This window comes from Strongylocentrotus purpuratus, unplaced genomic scaffold, assembly GCF_000002235.5.
Source record: "Strongylocentrotus purpuratus isolate Spur 01 unplaced genomic scaffold, Spur_5.0 spur5_scaffold_12, whole genome shotgun sequence".
NCBI lineage: Eukaryota > Metazoa > Echinodermata > Echinoidea > Camarodonta > Strongylocentrotidae > Strongylocentrotus > Strongylocentrotus purpuratus.
Window position 1 is genome coordinate 29,301,276 of NW_022145597.1, and position 16,495 is coordinate 29,317,770.

General features: G+C 39.1%; 2 protein-coding genes across 3 annotated transcripts in view; one reads left to right on the plus strand and one right to left on the minus strand.

Annotated features, from left to right (window-relative positions):
• The first annotated feature begins 2,728 nt into the window (after positions 1–2,728).
• LOC583000 (serine/threonine-protein kinase MARK1-like) lies at positions 2,729–5,690 on the plus strand. Its single transcript, XM_030981467.1, has 3 exons — positions 2,729–3,566; positions 4,262–4,836; positions 5,391–5,690. The coding sequence occupies exons 1-3, from the start codon at positions 2,831–2,833 to the stop codon at positions 5,688–5,690; spliced, it is 1,611 nt and encodes a 536-aa protein (XP_030837327.1). The 5' UTR covers positions 2,729–2,830.
• Positions 5,691–9,282: 3,592 nt separating this feature from the next.
• LOC583024 (UDP-glucose:glycoprotein glucosyltransferase 1) overlaps positions 9,283–16,495 on the minus strand; it is a 30,832-nt gene continuing 23,619 nt past the window's right edge. The window contains exons 29-37 of one of the 2 annotated variants that reach the window (XM_030982341.1): positions 15,929–16,013; positions 14,961–15,226; positions 14,263–14,347; positions 13,462–13,571; positions 12,582–12,815; positions 11,859–11,973; positions 11,303–11,419; positions 10,550–10,720; positions 9,283–9,932 (exon numbers count right to left, since the gene is read on the minus strand). In XM_030982341.1, the coding sequence (XP_030838201.1) occupies positions 9,903–9,932; positions 10,550–10,720; positions 11,303–11,419; positions 11,859–11,973; positions 12,582–12,815; positions 13,462–13,571; positions 14,263–14,347; positions 14,961–15,226; positions 15,929–16,013 (1,213 nt within the window). In that variant the 3' untranslated portion in view covers positions 9,283–9,902. Of the gene's footprint in view, positions 9,933–10,545; positions 10,721–11,302; positions 11,420–11,858; positions 11,974–12,581; positions 12,816–13,461; positions 13,572–14,262; positions 14,348–14,960; positions 15,227–15,928; positions 16,014–16,495 lie in introns of both variants that reach the window. The other variant, XM_030982340.1, reaches the window with a different exon arrangement.

Consider the following 16,495-nt stretch of genomic DNA (forward strand, 5'->3'; position numbering starts at 1 on the left):
AATCCAGCCACTTCTACTTGTCACCAGAAGCTGTTGGATATCCTTTTGCACAACTCCTTGTCTCAAACAGTCAGGGAAGTCACCCGACCTTCATCCAACAACATCCTGGATCTAGTTGTGACGTCGAATCCCGCCCTGGTTGAGAATGTGTGCGTAAAGTCTGGGATATCAGACCACAACATCGTCACTTTTACTCTTGCTGCAAATCCAAAGATCTCTGTCAAGCCCCTGAGGAAGATCTACCAGTTCCACAAAGCTGACGAACAGCAACTGAGAGATGCAGCAGCCGAATTTGCGACGGAATTCCTCCAATCAGATCCAGAAAGAAGATCAGTGGAGACAAACTGGTCCATCATTGTCAACTTCTTGAACAGGTGTTTGTCTGAGCTTATTCCTTCCAAAATGAGCAAAGGAAGGAAACATCTTCCTTGGATTACTCCTCCTTTGAAACGCCAGATGAGGAAGAGAGATAGCCTATTCAAGAAGGCACACAGCCAGTCTTGCTCCACAGCTTGGACAGCCTACCGACAATTCAGGAACCAAGTTGCCAAGAATGTGCACAGAGCACGTTGTGAGTACGTCAACAACATCATCGGGGCAAGTCTTAAGGACAACCCAAAGTCTTTCTGGTCTTACATCAAGACATGTCGTTCTGAAAACATTGGTATTCCTACCTTGCGTACTCCATCTAAACTATGCGCCTCAGCATTAGACAAGGCAGAGACACTGAACGACTACTTCCAGTCTGTCTTTACTCCTCACCAGCTCCAACCTCTTGTACAGAAAGGACCTTCTCCTTTTCCAACTATTGGTCACCTGCATGTTCACAGGACTGGTGTCGAGAAACGCCTCCAACAACTGGACCCTTCAAAGGCCAGCGGACCTGATGAACTCCCACCCAAGCTCCTAAAGTTGGTAGCTCGCGAGATTGCTTCTCCACTGTCCTTCCTGTTTCAACAAAGCTACAACAGTGGCATCGTTCCAGCCCAATGGAAACAGGCACTGGTTACCCCTATTCACAAGTCGGGAGAAAAGTGTGACCCCTCCAACTACAGACCGATCTCACTTACCTGCGTTTGCTGCAAAGTCATGGAACATATCATCCTGAGCCATGTGTCGAAGCATGTTGCAGTGAATAATATCCTCACTGATGCACAGCATGGCTTCCGACGAGGGTTGTCAACAACCACTCAATTGACAACAGCCGTCCACGACTGGTCCTCCATCCTACAGCAGCGTAGCCAAGCTGATATAATCTTCTTGGACTTCAAGAAGGCATTTGATCGAGTACCACACCTTCTCCTGTCAACCAAACTTCAGTACTATGGAATAAGTGGTGACTCACTCCAGTGGATAATGTCTCTCCTCACTGATAGACAACAGGCAGTCGTAGTTGATGGATCCAAATCAACATGGAGGGATGTAACATCTGGAGTCCCCCAGGGATCCGTCATCGGCCCTACCCTCTTCCTGTTGTATATCAACGATATCCAAGACAACATCCAGTCCTCAATGCGTCTCTTCGCAGATGACAGCACCCTCTATCGTGAGATTCGATGCCCTGAGGACCATCAAATCCTAAAGGACGATCTCCAACAGCTGTCCAGGTGGTCTTCAAACTGGATGATGGACTTCAACGTGAAAAAGTGCGCTATCCTCACCATCACACGGAAGCGTACTCCCAGCATCCGAGAATACCACCTGTCAAATGGACTGATTCCGAGAGTGAAAGAGTACAAGTACCTTGGAGTAACGGTTGCTGCTGATCTCCGTTGGAACAAGCACTGCCAAACCATTCGGCATAAAGCAAGCCGTACTCTAGGTCTTCTTCGCAGGACTCTCTCACCCTGTACCAGGGATGTAAAGTCCAGGGCCTACACAGCCTTAGTGCGCCCCCAATTGGAGTATGCCTCGGAGGCTTGGAACCCACACAGCGTCACGGTCACAAAAATGCTAGAGCAAGTACAAAGAACAGCGGCTCGCTTTGTGTACCGTGACTACAGATACACCACATCACCATCAGCTCTTGTGGCAGCTCTAGGGTGGGACACGCTTCACACACGTCGAATCCTCGACCAATGCACCCTTCTCTACAAGATCCATCACCGACTTGTCCCCATACCTGCACCAACTATTGTTATCCCTGCTACATACTTCGGAAGACATGACCACAACCTGAAGTATGTAATTCCTGTTGCAACTATCGACTCCTTCAAGTTCTCATACTACCCAAGAGCAATAAGGATCTGGAACCATCTGCCAGGCTCAGCAGTCAATGCAACAGGAATAACCAACTTCAAGGAGGCTGCTCTACCCTCCATCAGAATGATGCAGCCCCCCGTTGGTTCTCACATCATATAAGCTTACTAGCTTGGTTTTTACTTGCACTGGACTTAGCATATTTTACTGTAAATTGACAAGTGCTTTGTCCACACACCATTCCAGCAATTCATGACACTCCTTGTAGTCACTTGCCTCACCTACCATCCCAGTATAGCTTCCTGAGTGAGCTGCCAAAGGGATTACCCAACCAAGAAATAGGCCTCAATAATTGCATTACTATACTTGCACCCGCATCACCTGGTTTACCGTACGTGACGTAAAAGTCAGCGCACTATGACGTGACAATGACTGACTGAGTCACAAATAATACGCGCGTCACTGGAGCAACAAAATAACGAAGTGCGTAGTATGCGTGCATAATAATAGTATTCCCACAATTATCATCGAAATGGATTAGCCGATAACATTTTGACAAATGAAATAAAACGTAGAAGAGCAACGGGCTAATTCAAAATAATGGAAAAGAAAGTTGAAAAGCTGTAACATTATGGAACATCATGGGCACCACCAGGAGTTGTCTGCTAAATCTGATCTGATTACAGTGGAACAGAAACGTCACCAAGGTGGAACAGTAACAAAAATCCGTTCTTTCACCAAAAGTGCGAACGACACAAACAAATGCCAGAAATCTATAGACATAAAAGTCTTTCCAAAACCGAGGGATTTAACAGAACTATCGACACAGAGTGATACTAGAGCCGTGAACTTCAGTTTAGTACGTCGATCGGACAATAAAGATGTAGCTAAGGTTGTTATTCCAGCGTCGGGAACAGGTAGTTTGAAACACAAAGCGCTGTCGGGAAAGGCATATCGTTCTCGAGATCAAGAGGAAATGCGTTCGGCCACCCGACATCGTCCAACCCCGTCGCCACAGTCGACGAAACCCAAAACGACACGCCCTTCGAAAGCGCCGCAAGTAAACAAACCAAAAGGGGACAGCACGATTACGAAGATTAATATTAATATCGACAAAAAGTCTGCTGTGCATTCTCAAACAAAAGAAGTTCATACTAAATCCCGTTATATTGAGAAGTCTGGAGGAAAATCGGCCGTCGAGAAATCAAGCAAAACGTCGGATAAAGACTCTACCAGTAAGAAGGATGCCAAAACGAAACCGCATGAAAGTAGTCGAAGGAAGTCTTCCAAACCACCTCAATTCCCAACCGAAGATGATGTCAACTCGACAGCTAAGACCCTCAAGGCTCGCGGCTACATTCTAGAAGGTGAGCCTTCCTTTCATAAATGAAATGTTGTAATAACGAATAGGTGCACAATATTGAATATAGATCGAGCTTCGGGGTAAACTACTTTGTTTCACATCATTCGTAATATATTTCACACTTTGTACTTTTTCATCAACAGAATATTTTACTGCACTACCATGCATAAATAATTTGTGTTCTATGTATTATTTGATTATTTTCATTTGTATTTCATATTTTTAGAGATATGTTTCACGGCCCCTTTGCTTTTAAACCAGCGCGGTTGCTGAATGGAGTCTTTATAATATTTTAAATAAATAAATGAATGAAAAAATGAATGAACTCCTGGCCTTTATGAGAGCTTAACGGAGAATTTATTCGAGAATCACACGATTATTTAAAACCTTACTGTGAGAAATCTATCATGAACCTTCCAGACATGGAGTAATCCCGAGATAATTATTTTTTTAGTTTCTACCGAGGTAGAGCAGAAAGAACATGATATTTTCTACCTCTAGAGCAAAGACCTTATAAATCAACTATGGCAATTTCATTAAATTTTGGCATCACCTATCGAAATATGCGAACATTACGACAATGACGGATTTCGTTCATAATCTTATTAAACATGATTTCTTCAAGCAATACAATACGATATTGAAATTGACTGTCGGATTTCTTCAAGGTGTTTCCGATCGTATCTTTAATGTTCAAAGGTAAACTTGGAGAGGGTACCTACGCCAAAGTGAGACGAGCTTACAGCTACAGCGAAAAATGCCGGGTCGCCATTAAGATCGTGTCTCGTTCTCGCCTCAACGCCCGCTTCCAGCAGAAATTCCTTCCTCGAGAGCTCAAGATTGTGCGAAACATGCGCCATCCACACATCATAGAACTCTTGGAGATGTTCGAAAGCAACGGCGTCATCTTTCTCATCATGGAGTTGGCCAGGCATGGTGATCTTCTAGAGTATGTCCAGAAGAAAAACGCGCTACGCGATTCAGAAGCGCGAACTGTATTCAGCCAAATCCTGTCGGCTGTAGAGCATCTCCATTTCCATGGAGTTTACCATAGGGATCTGAAGTGCGAGAACATCCTCTTGGATTGGGGACCGACCGGCATTACGGCCAAAATCACAGATTTCGGATTCGCACGGGAGTGGAGCGAGGCTTTTAAACCATGTTCGACGTTCTGCGGGAGCGCTGCCTATGCATCACCAGAGATTCTGCAAGCAATTCCTTACGATCCCAACTGGGCTGATATTTGGAGCTTAGGGATTATTCTCTATATCATGGTGAGATATTCTATTGGCGAGATAATAGTAGAATTTGTTGAATAACCATTTATTTATCTTCTAAAAGACTTCAATCGTGAATACAATTTCTACAAATATCACCATCAATATGACGCTTTTATAATCAGTCACATGGTATATACAAAACGACATATTATCTTACGGATTTCTCTTTTTCTTAAAAATCGGTAAGGGCTCCTTTGCCTTTTTAGACTTGTCACAACAGTAGTTACTCCATTCAAATCTAGCAATACATTTTTGACAATCCAGTTTTGAATAAAGAGTACCTGATAACCCGATACATCATTGTGTGCTGCTAGAAAATTTGGCATTGAAATTTAAAAATCCTCGGATTTTTTAAAGAAAAAGAGGCCCGTGACTTTGCGATTTATCCCAAATAATTTAAAGGATTCTCATTCGGATGTGTGTCATCATCCCTTAAACGCCCCTGGTTAGCAACGCCCCTATAGTAAAGTCTTTATAGAATATTGTAAAAACTACATGTATATCAAACAGAATTTTCTGAAAACCTATCCCCGTCTATTGCGGTACAGGTTACAGGTCGGATGCCGTTCGACGACAGCAACATCAAGCAGGCGCTCGAAGACATGCTCAACAGCCGTCTCAACTTCTCGCGACGTCGTCTGGTCTGCATCGAAGTCCAGCGCCTTCTCCGCGCCATCCTGACCTACGACCCACGTCAACGACCAGGGGTACAGGAGATCAAAACAGCCCATGGATGCGTGGTCGATGTACTATGGTCAAACCGTCGGCGAGGGTTTCGTCGAGTGTGGGAGGCGTTTAGCGATCTCGTCGGTACTTTTCCATACCGGTTACTATACATCTTTGATTAGCGTTGCTACCTCAGCGCAATTGAAGAGCATTATTCCTTTAATAGCACACTTATGACGTGTTCTCGTTTAAAAAAGAAAGTTGTTTGATGCTATGTTTGTGTTTCACGAGGCAATGTATATACCTCCCCTTGAGTTCTTGGCTAAAAATGTACATCATTATTATTGTTGTAATTATACTGAACTTGAAATAATGCAGTTCAGCGAGATTTTAATTTTTAAACTCTGTCCAGCGAAATGAGAAATAAACCAGCTTTGGAGGTAAAACTTTCGAGGTATTATCCATTATAAAGCATGAATGTAATGTCAACAACAAAAATTTGGTGGGAAATATGCGACTCAAAATCTCCGACTAAATTACCCTCCCCCCCCCCCCCCCCCTCCTTTTCGCAATCAATTTAGCTCATTTCTTTGAGTGAAAGGGAGAACAAAATAAAAAGGCTCATGCAGGGAACTTTTGAAAAGTAAAGAAGGCAAACCCTGTCTGATGACGATGTTACAATATCAATTTGTTCTGATCATGGCTCTTTTTTCTTCTTCAAACAATGTATGAATTTGTCAATTCTAAAATGAAATCCGTATCTTAAAAAAAAAAAAAAGACTACAAATTTGCCTTTCCGATTAATTCCGTAATTCCAAGCTTTGTATCAACAGCCTACTATCTACTTGTATAATATTTTGTTACACATTCATTTTTTTTCTTTTCAAATAATTTCAATATTATATTGTGTATGATATATTTTTAGGATTTGTTTTACATATTCTTACGATCACCATGCCAACCATTAATGTCAGAACATAATATAGAAATCAAAGGGCAAGTGCAATCAAGAATTTGAGAAATATAATCATATTTAATCACTTTTATTTTAATGCAATTGTACAATTCACATGATAGTATTCAATAAAGTTAATTGAAAATTTACATGTATGTCTGCACTCTGCCTTGAAATGATTTGTGCATATCAGCTACTGCAATTTTAGTTACATTTCCAAAACACAAGATCAACTAAACAATGCAAATATAAAGTTGAGATCTGGTCAAGCGATTAAATTGTGACGGAATCATCTGGAAGCCACTAGGGAAAGGTCTGTGATGTATTACATGACAACTGGGGTGTTTCACAAAACTTGTCATCTGTGACATATGACAATTTTTGTTATAAGCTACAGAAATCCTTGCTTCTGATTGGTTATCAGCAGATTTGTGTCATTTGTCATTGAAAAAAAGGCTTTGTGAAACACCCCCTGGTGTATGCTGTGAGCTCCTGTGTTATCTGCCAGAGTCAGAAAGGTATTATCTCATCATTTAACAACAGAGTACATGCCCTTCTGGCTCTCAACCGACAACATCATGATTGGAGCAATAATTTTCAAGCTGCAGTAAAATTGACTATTTCTCCTTTGCTTTCATGATTATATTTTTCAGTCAGCTATTATATTAGAGACGAATGATTCTAGGATAAACAGACCTCTGATCAACGCTGAAGATGTTAGAGAGACGGCTGTATAATCTGAAACATGTGCAACAAACATATATAGTGTTATCTTAACATTTCCGGCTTCAGTTTTAACTAGGATAATAAACAAACAATGAGGCATATCTACCTCTAAACAAAATTACAAGGAAGGCTGTATCATTGTATAATTTAAAACTTAATGTTTCATGGAGTATATTTATGTATTTCAATAAATAAACAAATACAGGAACTATATTACATGTACATCAGCATCCACTGGGGACATAAACTTTAATAGAGACTATCATCATTGCAATGACCACATGATTTATTATGTATAACAAATTACTGATATAACAAAGACCTTTTCTTCAAAATATGACATACTTGTACAAATATATGAAAATGATCAATAATAATGAAATGAGACTTTCCCTAAATGGACAATATTTGCAGAATCAAACAAATAAGAATTCCCTGAATCATGCTTACAACATGAACCTTTTATTTCACACTTCATTATTCTGTAAAAAAAAAAGAGGAAATATTGATGTCTATAAATTAGTACTTCTGACTTCAGGTTCCGAATATTATTAATTATTAATGCTTAAAGAGCAGAATTAATCTTTCCTGAACAGTAGACCATCATAAGTCATGTCAACAACCAATCATTAGGTATTCTTTTAACAAAAAATCAATCAGCTTATGATTCTGTAAACATGGCTCAACTGACTTGTAATGCTGGGGAGTATTCACTATGTTCTGTAAACTGGAAGCAAATAAAAACCTACATATCAAGGGTTCAGTGACACAAAGACGTAACTGCATATTTGGCCAAAATTAGTATTTGATATAGAAACGTTTAGAAAAATGTGGGCTTTCCAGGAAACACAAAGGCTTAACTCCACCCAACACCCCATTGAAGTCAATGGCAAGTGAAACATAGACTTAACTCCTTAAGGCCCTGACACATAAACCACTTTTTCTCAAAATGGTCAAAATGGAGTTACGTCTTTGTGTCACTGACCCCTCGATATACTGTACTTTTACACATAAGAATGTACTCACAATGACAATATAAATTTATTTTCCACTATGTACAACCGTTCCCCGACAAACAAACAAAATCTGAAAAGGGGACTGTCCTTAGACTAGATCCAATCACTCCTAAAATGCATAATTCAAGAATTCACATTTCCCCCAAAATACAGTAGAAAAGGTACAATGCAGTACAGATACATGTACATGTAGTTACATCACTGACAGTTGCGCTTGTTCCACTGACAATTACCCTTGTTCAGAGGTTTAACATATTTGAGTGCCAAACGACATGAAGTTCCCTCGCATTTAGATTGTATGTAGGAGGGAACTATTTGGAGCTCCACGCTGACCTTTGACCGTGTATGCTGCCTTGTCTCAACTATATAGAGCAACAAAATATTTGCATTCACTAATCTCAAAATTCATTCACTGTATACCAAAGTTTTAGCACCTTACAAGTAAGAATATACTGTAAGTTGTTTGGTGGTTCATGCATTTTAATACCATATTGCTCTGGTTCTAGATAACAGTCATGAAGATAATGAAACAAAATACTGTACTGGTAAATTTACATGATCAGAACTAAGTTGCTTGATTTCTTAATGTAAAAAAAAATGTCTCTATATGGTTTTGGACACCAAATTGTTGACTACCTTTGTAATAATGACCAACGCCACGACAATGATGAGAATGTTGATGGTGGTGATGATTTTGAAGATGATGACAATGGTGACATAGATGACATGAAAAAGTCCTTTATAATCATTCTTTCAGCTCAGGCCGTTCTCACATTGTTAGCAAGTGCTTTAATAGGAGCAAGTTTGTTGGCTGCCTTTGAACAATAGAGGGCTCTATAACCTTACATTCTATCAAATACAATGTAGCTTGGGATTATCTTTCTAATCTCCATATCGAGGGTTCAGTGACACAAAGACGTAACTCCATATTTGGCCAAAATGTATATATGGCATCAAAATGTTCAGAAAAATGTGGGCTTTCCAGGAAACACAGAGACTTAACTCCACCCAACAACCCATTGAAGTTATAATGCTTAGTGAAACATAGACTTAACTCCTTAAGGCCCAAGTGCTCAGTGACACATAAACCACTTTTTCTCAAAATGGCCAACATGGAGTTACGTCTTTGTGTCACTGACCCCTCGATATCCTCTGCAAAGAGCCAAAAGGGCATTTCTTATCAGGAAAATGATCTTAGATAAATGTAAACCTGTTCTAGCTCTCAGGAGCCATAATGCACTGATATAAAAAGGATCAGGCAGCCTTTAACTAACAACTGCACATACAAAATGTAATAAATACAGCTAATCGTCAAGCTTCCTCCAAGCATGAACTCATAATTGTCTAATTTGAAGAGCCCTATAGGCCCGAATTCACAGAGGAGGTTTAACTTAATCCATGTTTTAAACCCTCATTTACATAACCCATGGTTTAAAAATTAGCGCAAAATAAGCGTACCTTGTCTTGCGCGTGTCTAATATTGGACCTCTGACTGTGTCGCGCTTATTTTGCGCTAATTTTAAACCATAGGTTATGTAAATGAAGATTTAAACCATGGGTTAAATGTAAACCGCCTTTGTGAATTTGGGCCAGAGTGTCCAGAGCATGCGATGACAATCTTGCTCTCAGCTCCATTCCCAGATCAGTCTAGGGACCACCTCCACCTTTGAAGATATATTGACTAAGTAAAGCTTTCATCATAAGTCTGTGTGTTTATGCTCATCTGTGAGAAGAAAAAAGAAAGAGAGGAAACATATTCATGAAAGATATCTGTACATGCAAGAGAGGAGAGGCAAATCATCTTTTTGCAATAATTGCTGGCCCCATTGACATCAATCCAAGTTTCAAGAGGGTTTTTCAAACACAAAGAAGATGATAAACATAAGATAAGCAATATGAACAGCAATATACAGATATTATATAGATATACTGAAACAACAATTAATATCTGAATGGATAAGCTTCGACTACTAGAATTTAAACCACTTTAATATTCTTAAAATTCTTAACAACGAAAATATAATGTACATATCAAATAAATCAATGTATATATACACAAAATGCTACTTTTTACAAGACAGTGATTATACATTCCACTCTTTATTTCCAATATACAGGTTTAATTTAGACACATATTCTCCTCCAAATCTATAAAGAACGCACTATGTACTCCCACTGAGATGCTTTTACATTTTCAATGATTATTTGCTCCTCTCCTGACCATGTATAAAATGTAATTCCACACATTCAAACTCCAGAGACATTAATGCTATATTGCCATTCAAAAACTGTCCACCGAGGTGTGTAGAGGTGATGGTCAGTAAATTAAAGATCACTTACCATTTGTTTCTTCAACTTCTTCTTCTTCTTCTATACTTTCTTCTTCTTCTTCTTCTAGGCTTGCGTTTGCTAATCTCTCCAGTAGATTCTTGATTTCATTGTCGTAATCAACCCATTCTGGGGCTATCCTTACTGCTGCTGTAAGCTTGGGTTCTTTTGTAAGAGGATTATTGCACTGAAAAACAAGACAAAGGGAAGGGCTCCTGTAAATCATCATCAACTGAATCTCAAACTATCATAATCAATTTCACACTATCTATCCAATACACCACTATATCCGTAGACAATGGCAGATAGTTTTGGAGGTCTTACAGCTCGGGAAGAGCAGATTCATCTCCACTGCCCCCCCCCCCCCAAGACATTGGAGACTTTTGAAAAAGGAAAAATACTAAGTGCAACTTCTCCTCCACATAGATAGCAAGAAATGTAATGATTAAACTATGTCAATGCATACATTCAACCTGAAAAATTGCTTAGGTCCTCCCATACCATCCCCTTGGATACTGCTAGAACATACATGCAAACTGAAATAGTCCTATTGGTAAAACCTGCACCAAGGTACAGTCATCACATTTAAAGGGATACTTGTAGCATCGTCAGGCTATCGGAGGGCACCTTCCAAAATCTCACTGGGTGCCAGTATGTCACATACACCGAACAATCCATGCAAAGTACACGTTTTAAGATGTGTATTACTTGAACAGAAGCAAGTTTCATAACAGTATGGCGCCATCATCACTTGAATCCTATAACTCACCAAGTCTATTGTCTTCGCTCTGGATTTCTCTGATTCATGGCACCATGTTTCACAGTAGAGCCACTCTTGAGGTAAGGATCTTATAGCCACTTGATGTATCATGTTATTAGGTAGATCCTGCAAATAAGAAGTGAAAATAGATGAAGCATATCAACCACAATAGAACTATTACATCCTAATTGTTTTCATTCATTTAAATCATTGAAGACATTCAAGAAGGGATTCTCATTACATGGGAATTTTAAACCCTTTGAGGGTTCATCAACTAACAGATTTTAACAGTCACCAAAAGTGTACTTCACTTTTACAACTGACCAGTCTTATGTATTCCACAAACTCTACAACCAACTTCAGAAGAAATATTCCATAGGGAGAATTCATCATCGTAAATTCCCTACCCGAACCATGACTGAACTCTTTCTGATCTCTTGCATCATGTCCGAGATTTGTACATACAAGTTCTTTAATTGGTATTTCAACCAAATTTGGCGTAAGTAAATTAAGACACACTGCAGATGGAAATTCCAATGCATGAAGCTTATCAACGTTTACTTACCTGATCTAAATTAGATAAACTGTTAGGGTCTTGACTAAGTGCTTGGTACTGCCCTCTGAGACGGTCTCCAGCTGCTATTCTACGGAACTTCACTAAATCTACCACATATAAGGCACTGCGGTGGAGGGAATAGAAATACAAGAAAACATCGTAAAACATTTGAATTTTACTCAAAGGCACACAAGGCACTGAAAGAAAAAATAGAAAATTGAATGATTGTAAAACGTTTAGAACTTCACTATATCTACCACGTATAAAGCACTGGAGGAGGAAATACAGAAAACCATTGGTATTTGTTTAAACATGCATCCAGTGGCTTCACATATGTCACAGACATGTCGTATTAGCAAAGTAATCATAAACTAATTTTCATATCATTCTAATGATGGAAGATATCATCTAGACAGCCTGAAGAGCAATAACTCTTGTTAATACAGCACCCTTCTGGCTCTTCGTAGATGATACATAAAGATTAATCATGAAACATAACCATAAAACAATTTTATGTATTATATGAGCGGGGCCCTGGTAAAACCGTTCTAGGAGAACAAACTAAAGCAATTGTGTAAGATGATGAATTTGAATCACAGGTATGAATGGGCAATGTTACAAAGTCAAACCTTATTGTTGACGATTAATGTGTAACCCCCCCCCCCCCCCCCCCCCCCCCCCCCCCGACAACAACAACAAAAACAGGTGTATTATTGCCAGATGAGAACTTACCTAATGTGGTATTTTCTACCAGCTAAATGACTGGCCCAGTATCCAGATTTCCAAAACCTGAAACCGTCCATTTCTTTTCTGCTGTCACAAAACGGCACGTAGCCATACGGCGCCCCCTTTAGGTCAAAGTCTGCCAGTTCCTGCATGTCTGCTCTCACAATCTGATCAGCGTCAACAAAAATGATTTTCTTGATGTTGAGCGGGAACAAGACATCAAGGAAAAGAATTTTATACCTGTGAAAATAAAAGCAAAAGAAAAAACAAAGTTGTCATAAGGTGTAAAGCAAGGAGATCCAATAGTTGCTACACCAACATTTGTTCAAAATTGTTTTTCATTAAAAATGATAGGGCTAGGGTTAGGATCAGGTATTGGCTAAGGTCCTGTTTTTAAGTTAGATATTAGATTAGTGTATAGAAAGGAACATGGAGCATATGTTGTAGAACCTATTGTCCACTTGATTGGACCAGACAGAACTTTTGACAGGCCTTTGTTACGTGCATATAATTTGTCTCACCTACGCTTGCCAATCATCTAAATGTAAAATAGTTTCTAGTTTGCAGTGCTAGGAATGAGCTTTAACAATGTATTGAGTACATTCTACAAGTACAGTTAACAACTAAACAGTTCATAACTCTTGTAAATTTGATGTTGTTGTTTTTCAAATCAAGAAAGAAAGGTGGACTGATTGAATGAGGGTCTTTGTTGAATGCTTTTAGATGTAAGCTTTAATATGTCACACTCTCAAGAAACACAAATTAAAAGAAACGCAATTCATCACATACATACAAAAATTACAACACTTGGTAAGGGTATGAACTATTTAGTTGTAATGGTATGTCTAAATAGAAAAGATAGAAATCCTTGGTGGATGCCACTCACCCCCATATCATCCTCTGTTTCTCTGTCTGCTGGTGGAGCCATCGAGGCCACTTGTACTGGATCAATTCGTACTCAAAGTCATACTCCTTAGCCATCTCAGGTATTATCTCCTGTTGACAAAAGACAAAAGAAAGGATCAATGGATGAAAGTAAATGCTGGGATAGAGATGGGTATAGTAAGAGTCATGCTAACTACATTACAGTCAAACCTGCTCTAGTGACCACCACATTTTTTGTTTCCCTTGAAATTGGCTTGTCATTGAAACATGTACTAAAGGTACTTGTCTACAAAGACCACTTTTTGTGTTTTGGGCAGTTGCTATAGACAGGTTTGACTATAATTTTGACTTTTGTTATCCGTTGTTATAAACACAATTGAGAATGATCTTATTTGTTTAGATTGTAACCAATACAAATGTTAACTGAAATGAATTGAATTGTATCCCCTGGATATCTTAGCTGCCCCACCTCCAAAAATAATTATCCTACTCAAAGCCCCCCTCCTCCCCTTTCCATTCCATTCCTCCTCCCCTAAAAGTCAGGTAGGAGGGAGAGTCTCAGGTGGGGTATTGTTTGAATCGTTTTACCTCAAAGACACATGTATGTTATGAGCTGCCAATAGGGCATACCGGTAGTTGTCTAGGGGAAATATGTTGAAATCGATGTTCACAAAAATATGCAAAATTGATTATGCGCTGTATCAAATCTACTTGAAAGACAAGATAACAACGTTCTTACGGACTACATACATGTCTTTTCCTGTAAGCAGTACCCAGCTTTTAAAAGTCTACATCTATTTACCTTGAATGAAGGTGAAAGGTAATTTTTAAGGAACCAGAACTTTACAGGAGACTTGGTGTGTTTCAGTACACTCAGCATCATGATCCTGCAAAGGTATATAAAAAAGGAACAAGTGAAGCCAATTACGTTGCCGTGAATAATATTTGTATGCTTAGTAGCTTAGCAAAAGACATGTGAAAATACACATCACATCAAATGAGAGAAGATAAACAGTTGAACATTCTCCAGCAAGTTCAAACCATGAAACTCTACATTATTTATTCTACCAGCTACTTTCTCTAGATGTTTACATGAAATGATTTCCCCCAATAATGATTTTTCACTACACCCATGTGAAGCCTATCATCGAAAGTGATGATTGATCAAACACAACTGACGATGATCACAGTTAGGCTAATAACAATGAGGATGGTGACAATGATAATGAAACAAGGATGATGATGATGATGGACATTTTGATGATGTTGATAAAGATGAAGATTATAATACTGATGAGGATGTTGCTGAAGATGATGATGACGATGAAGATAATGATGACGATGATGACGATGATGAATACGACGACAATGATGATGTTGATAGTAATGAAAAGGTAATATTGGTTACCTTACTGGTAACAATGACAATGATTATCCTCATCTTCATTATAAACTTTATTTATAAAGCGCAGATTGCTTTAACAACAAAGGCACCCTTACCTGAGCAATCTTTCATAGAGATGACCAGATGCCAATGAAAAGATGTTGAGCTGTTCCATTTCTCCATTGCCGGTCTCTGCACCCCCTTTCGTTCCTCCTCCTCCTCCTCCTCCTCCTCCAGTCAAACCAGAGATGGAGTTTGAGATAGAGTTCCAGATGCCTCCACCACCACCACCTGTTCCTCCTCCTGCTCCTCCTCCGTTATCATCCTTCCCTCCATCACCGGCGAGGAGGTCAACGTTCTGCATGCCAGGCTGCTTCCTCACCTGTCCATGAAATTAAAGGAATCGTTTAACAATGTTAAATCTGAGATGCATTGCCCTACGTGTTATCAGTGTCTGTGATATGGTGTAATATTGAAGCCCTAGCATCAAAATGATCAAGAAGTGCCTCAAAAAAGTAAAAATATTTGAGTGACCGGTTTTACCATACTCGTTTACCCCAATAGACTGTAGTGTTATGAGAACCCAAAATTTGGTTGCGATTTCCAATCATAAATATCTTGATAATCAGACAAGCGATCGGCTTGTAAAAGTCATGGGGTTCCTGACTGACCTACAGGTTTTTAATTATGATTGCAGCATGAGCTAAATCCAAGGGGTTATAATTTGTGGCTATTGGTCAACTCTCATTTTTGTTCAGAGTTCAAAGAAAGCCAATGGCTGGGAAAATTATTTGAGGAATTTTGAATGTGTTCAAATGTCACACATGTAAGTGAAATAAATCGATAACAAACTCGACAGTTCACCTTAAAACAGCAAAATTCCCATTAAAACTTTAAACAAAAATACCCATAACAAATCATACTTATCAATCAATCATAACTCTCATTACTCCACTTAAATCAAATAAATTGAGCAATGGTTTAATCAATGGATCACTTTTTGCACTGTAACAGGATGCTATCACACTTATCATCATCACCATCATCACATCTGCAACATCACCATTCCCAAATTATTTCTTACCTTCATTCTGACTATTTTTGCCTTGAAGCTGCTCATAACAACCTGAACATCCTCACTACCTTCAGAGGAGTCTGTTCCTTCATGACTAACAAAAGAAAACAAATGAAAATAATTAATTTAGAGTATACACTGTATGAAGGGATATCAAATCACATGTGTAATTACACAGAGGCATTAAAATAAATTTCAATTCTGACTTTTAGGGGGATAACTTGGTATCTACTTTAAGTTTCTACCAGCCTAAGAATTAAGTAGGTAATATTTTGTCCACTCTTGAGAGCTTAAAAGCTTGCCTGCTCAATTTTAAGGTAGGTAGAAGCCTAAACTACATGTTACATGTTACGATTACCCCAACCAATTAAAGTTTTCTGTTTCTTCTGTTGGTATGTTTCTTCCCCCATGTTTGTGTCAAGATCACTGCACCAAACGTTTCCTGATGAGATGATTTCAATCTTCTTTTCCTTCTCAACCACCTCAGAATAGACATTAAAGGGGGTGTAGCATGGCAAATACTGGTTAACGCCATCTATGACTTCTTTTGGACAACTGCACGTAAAAAATGGACTG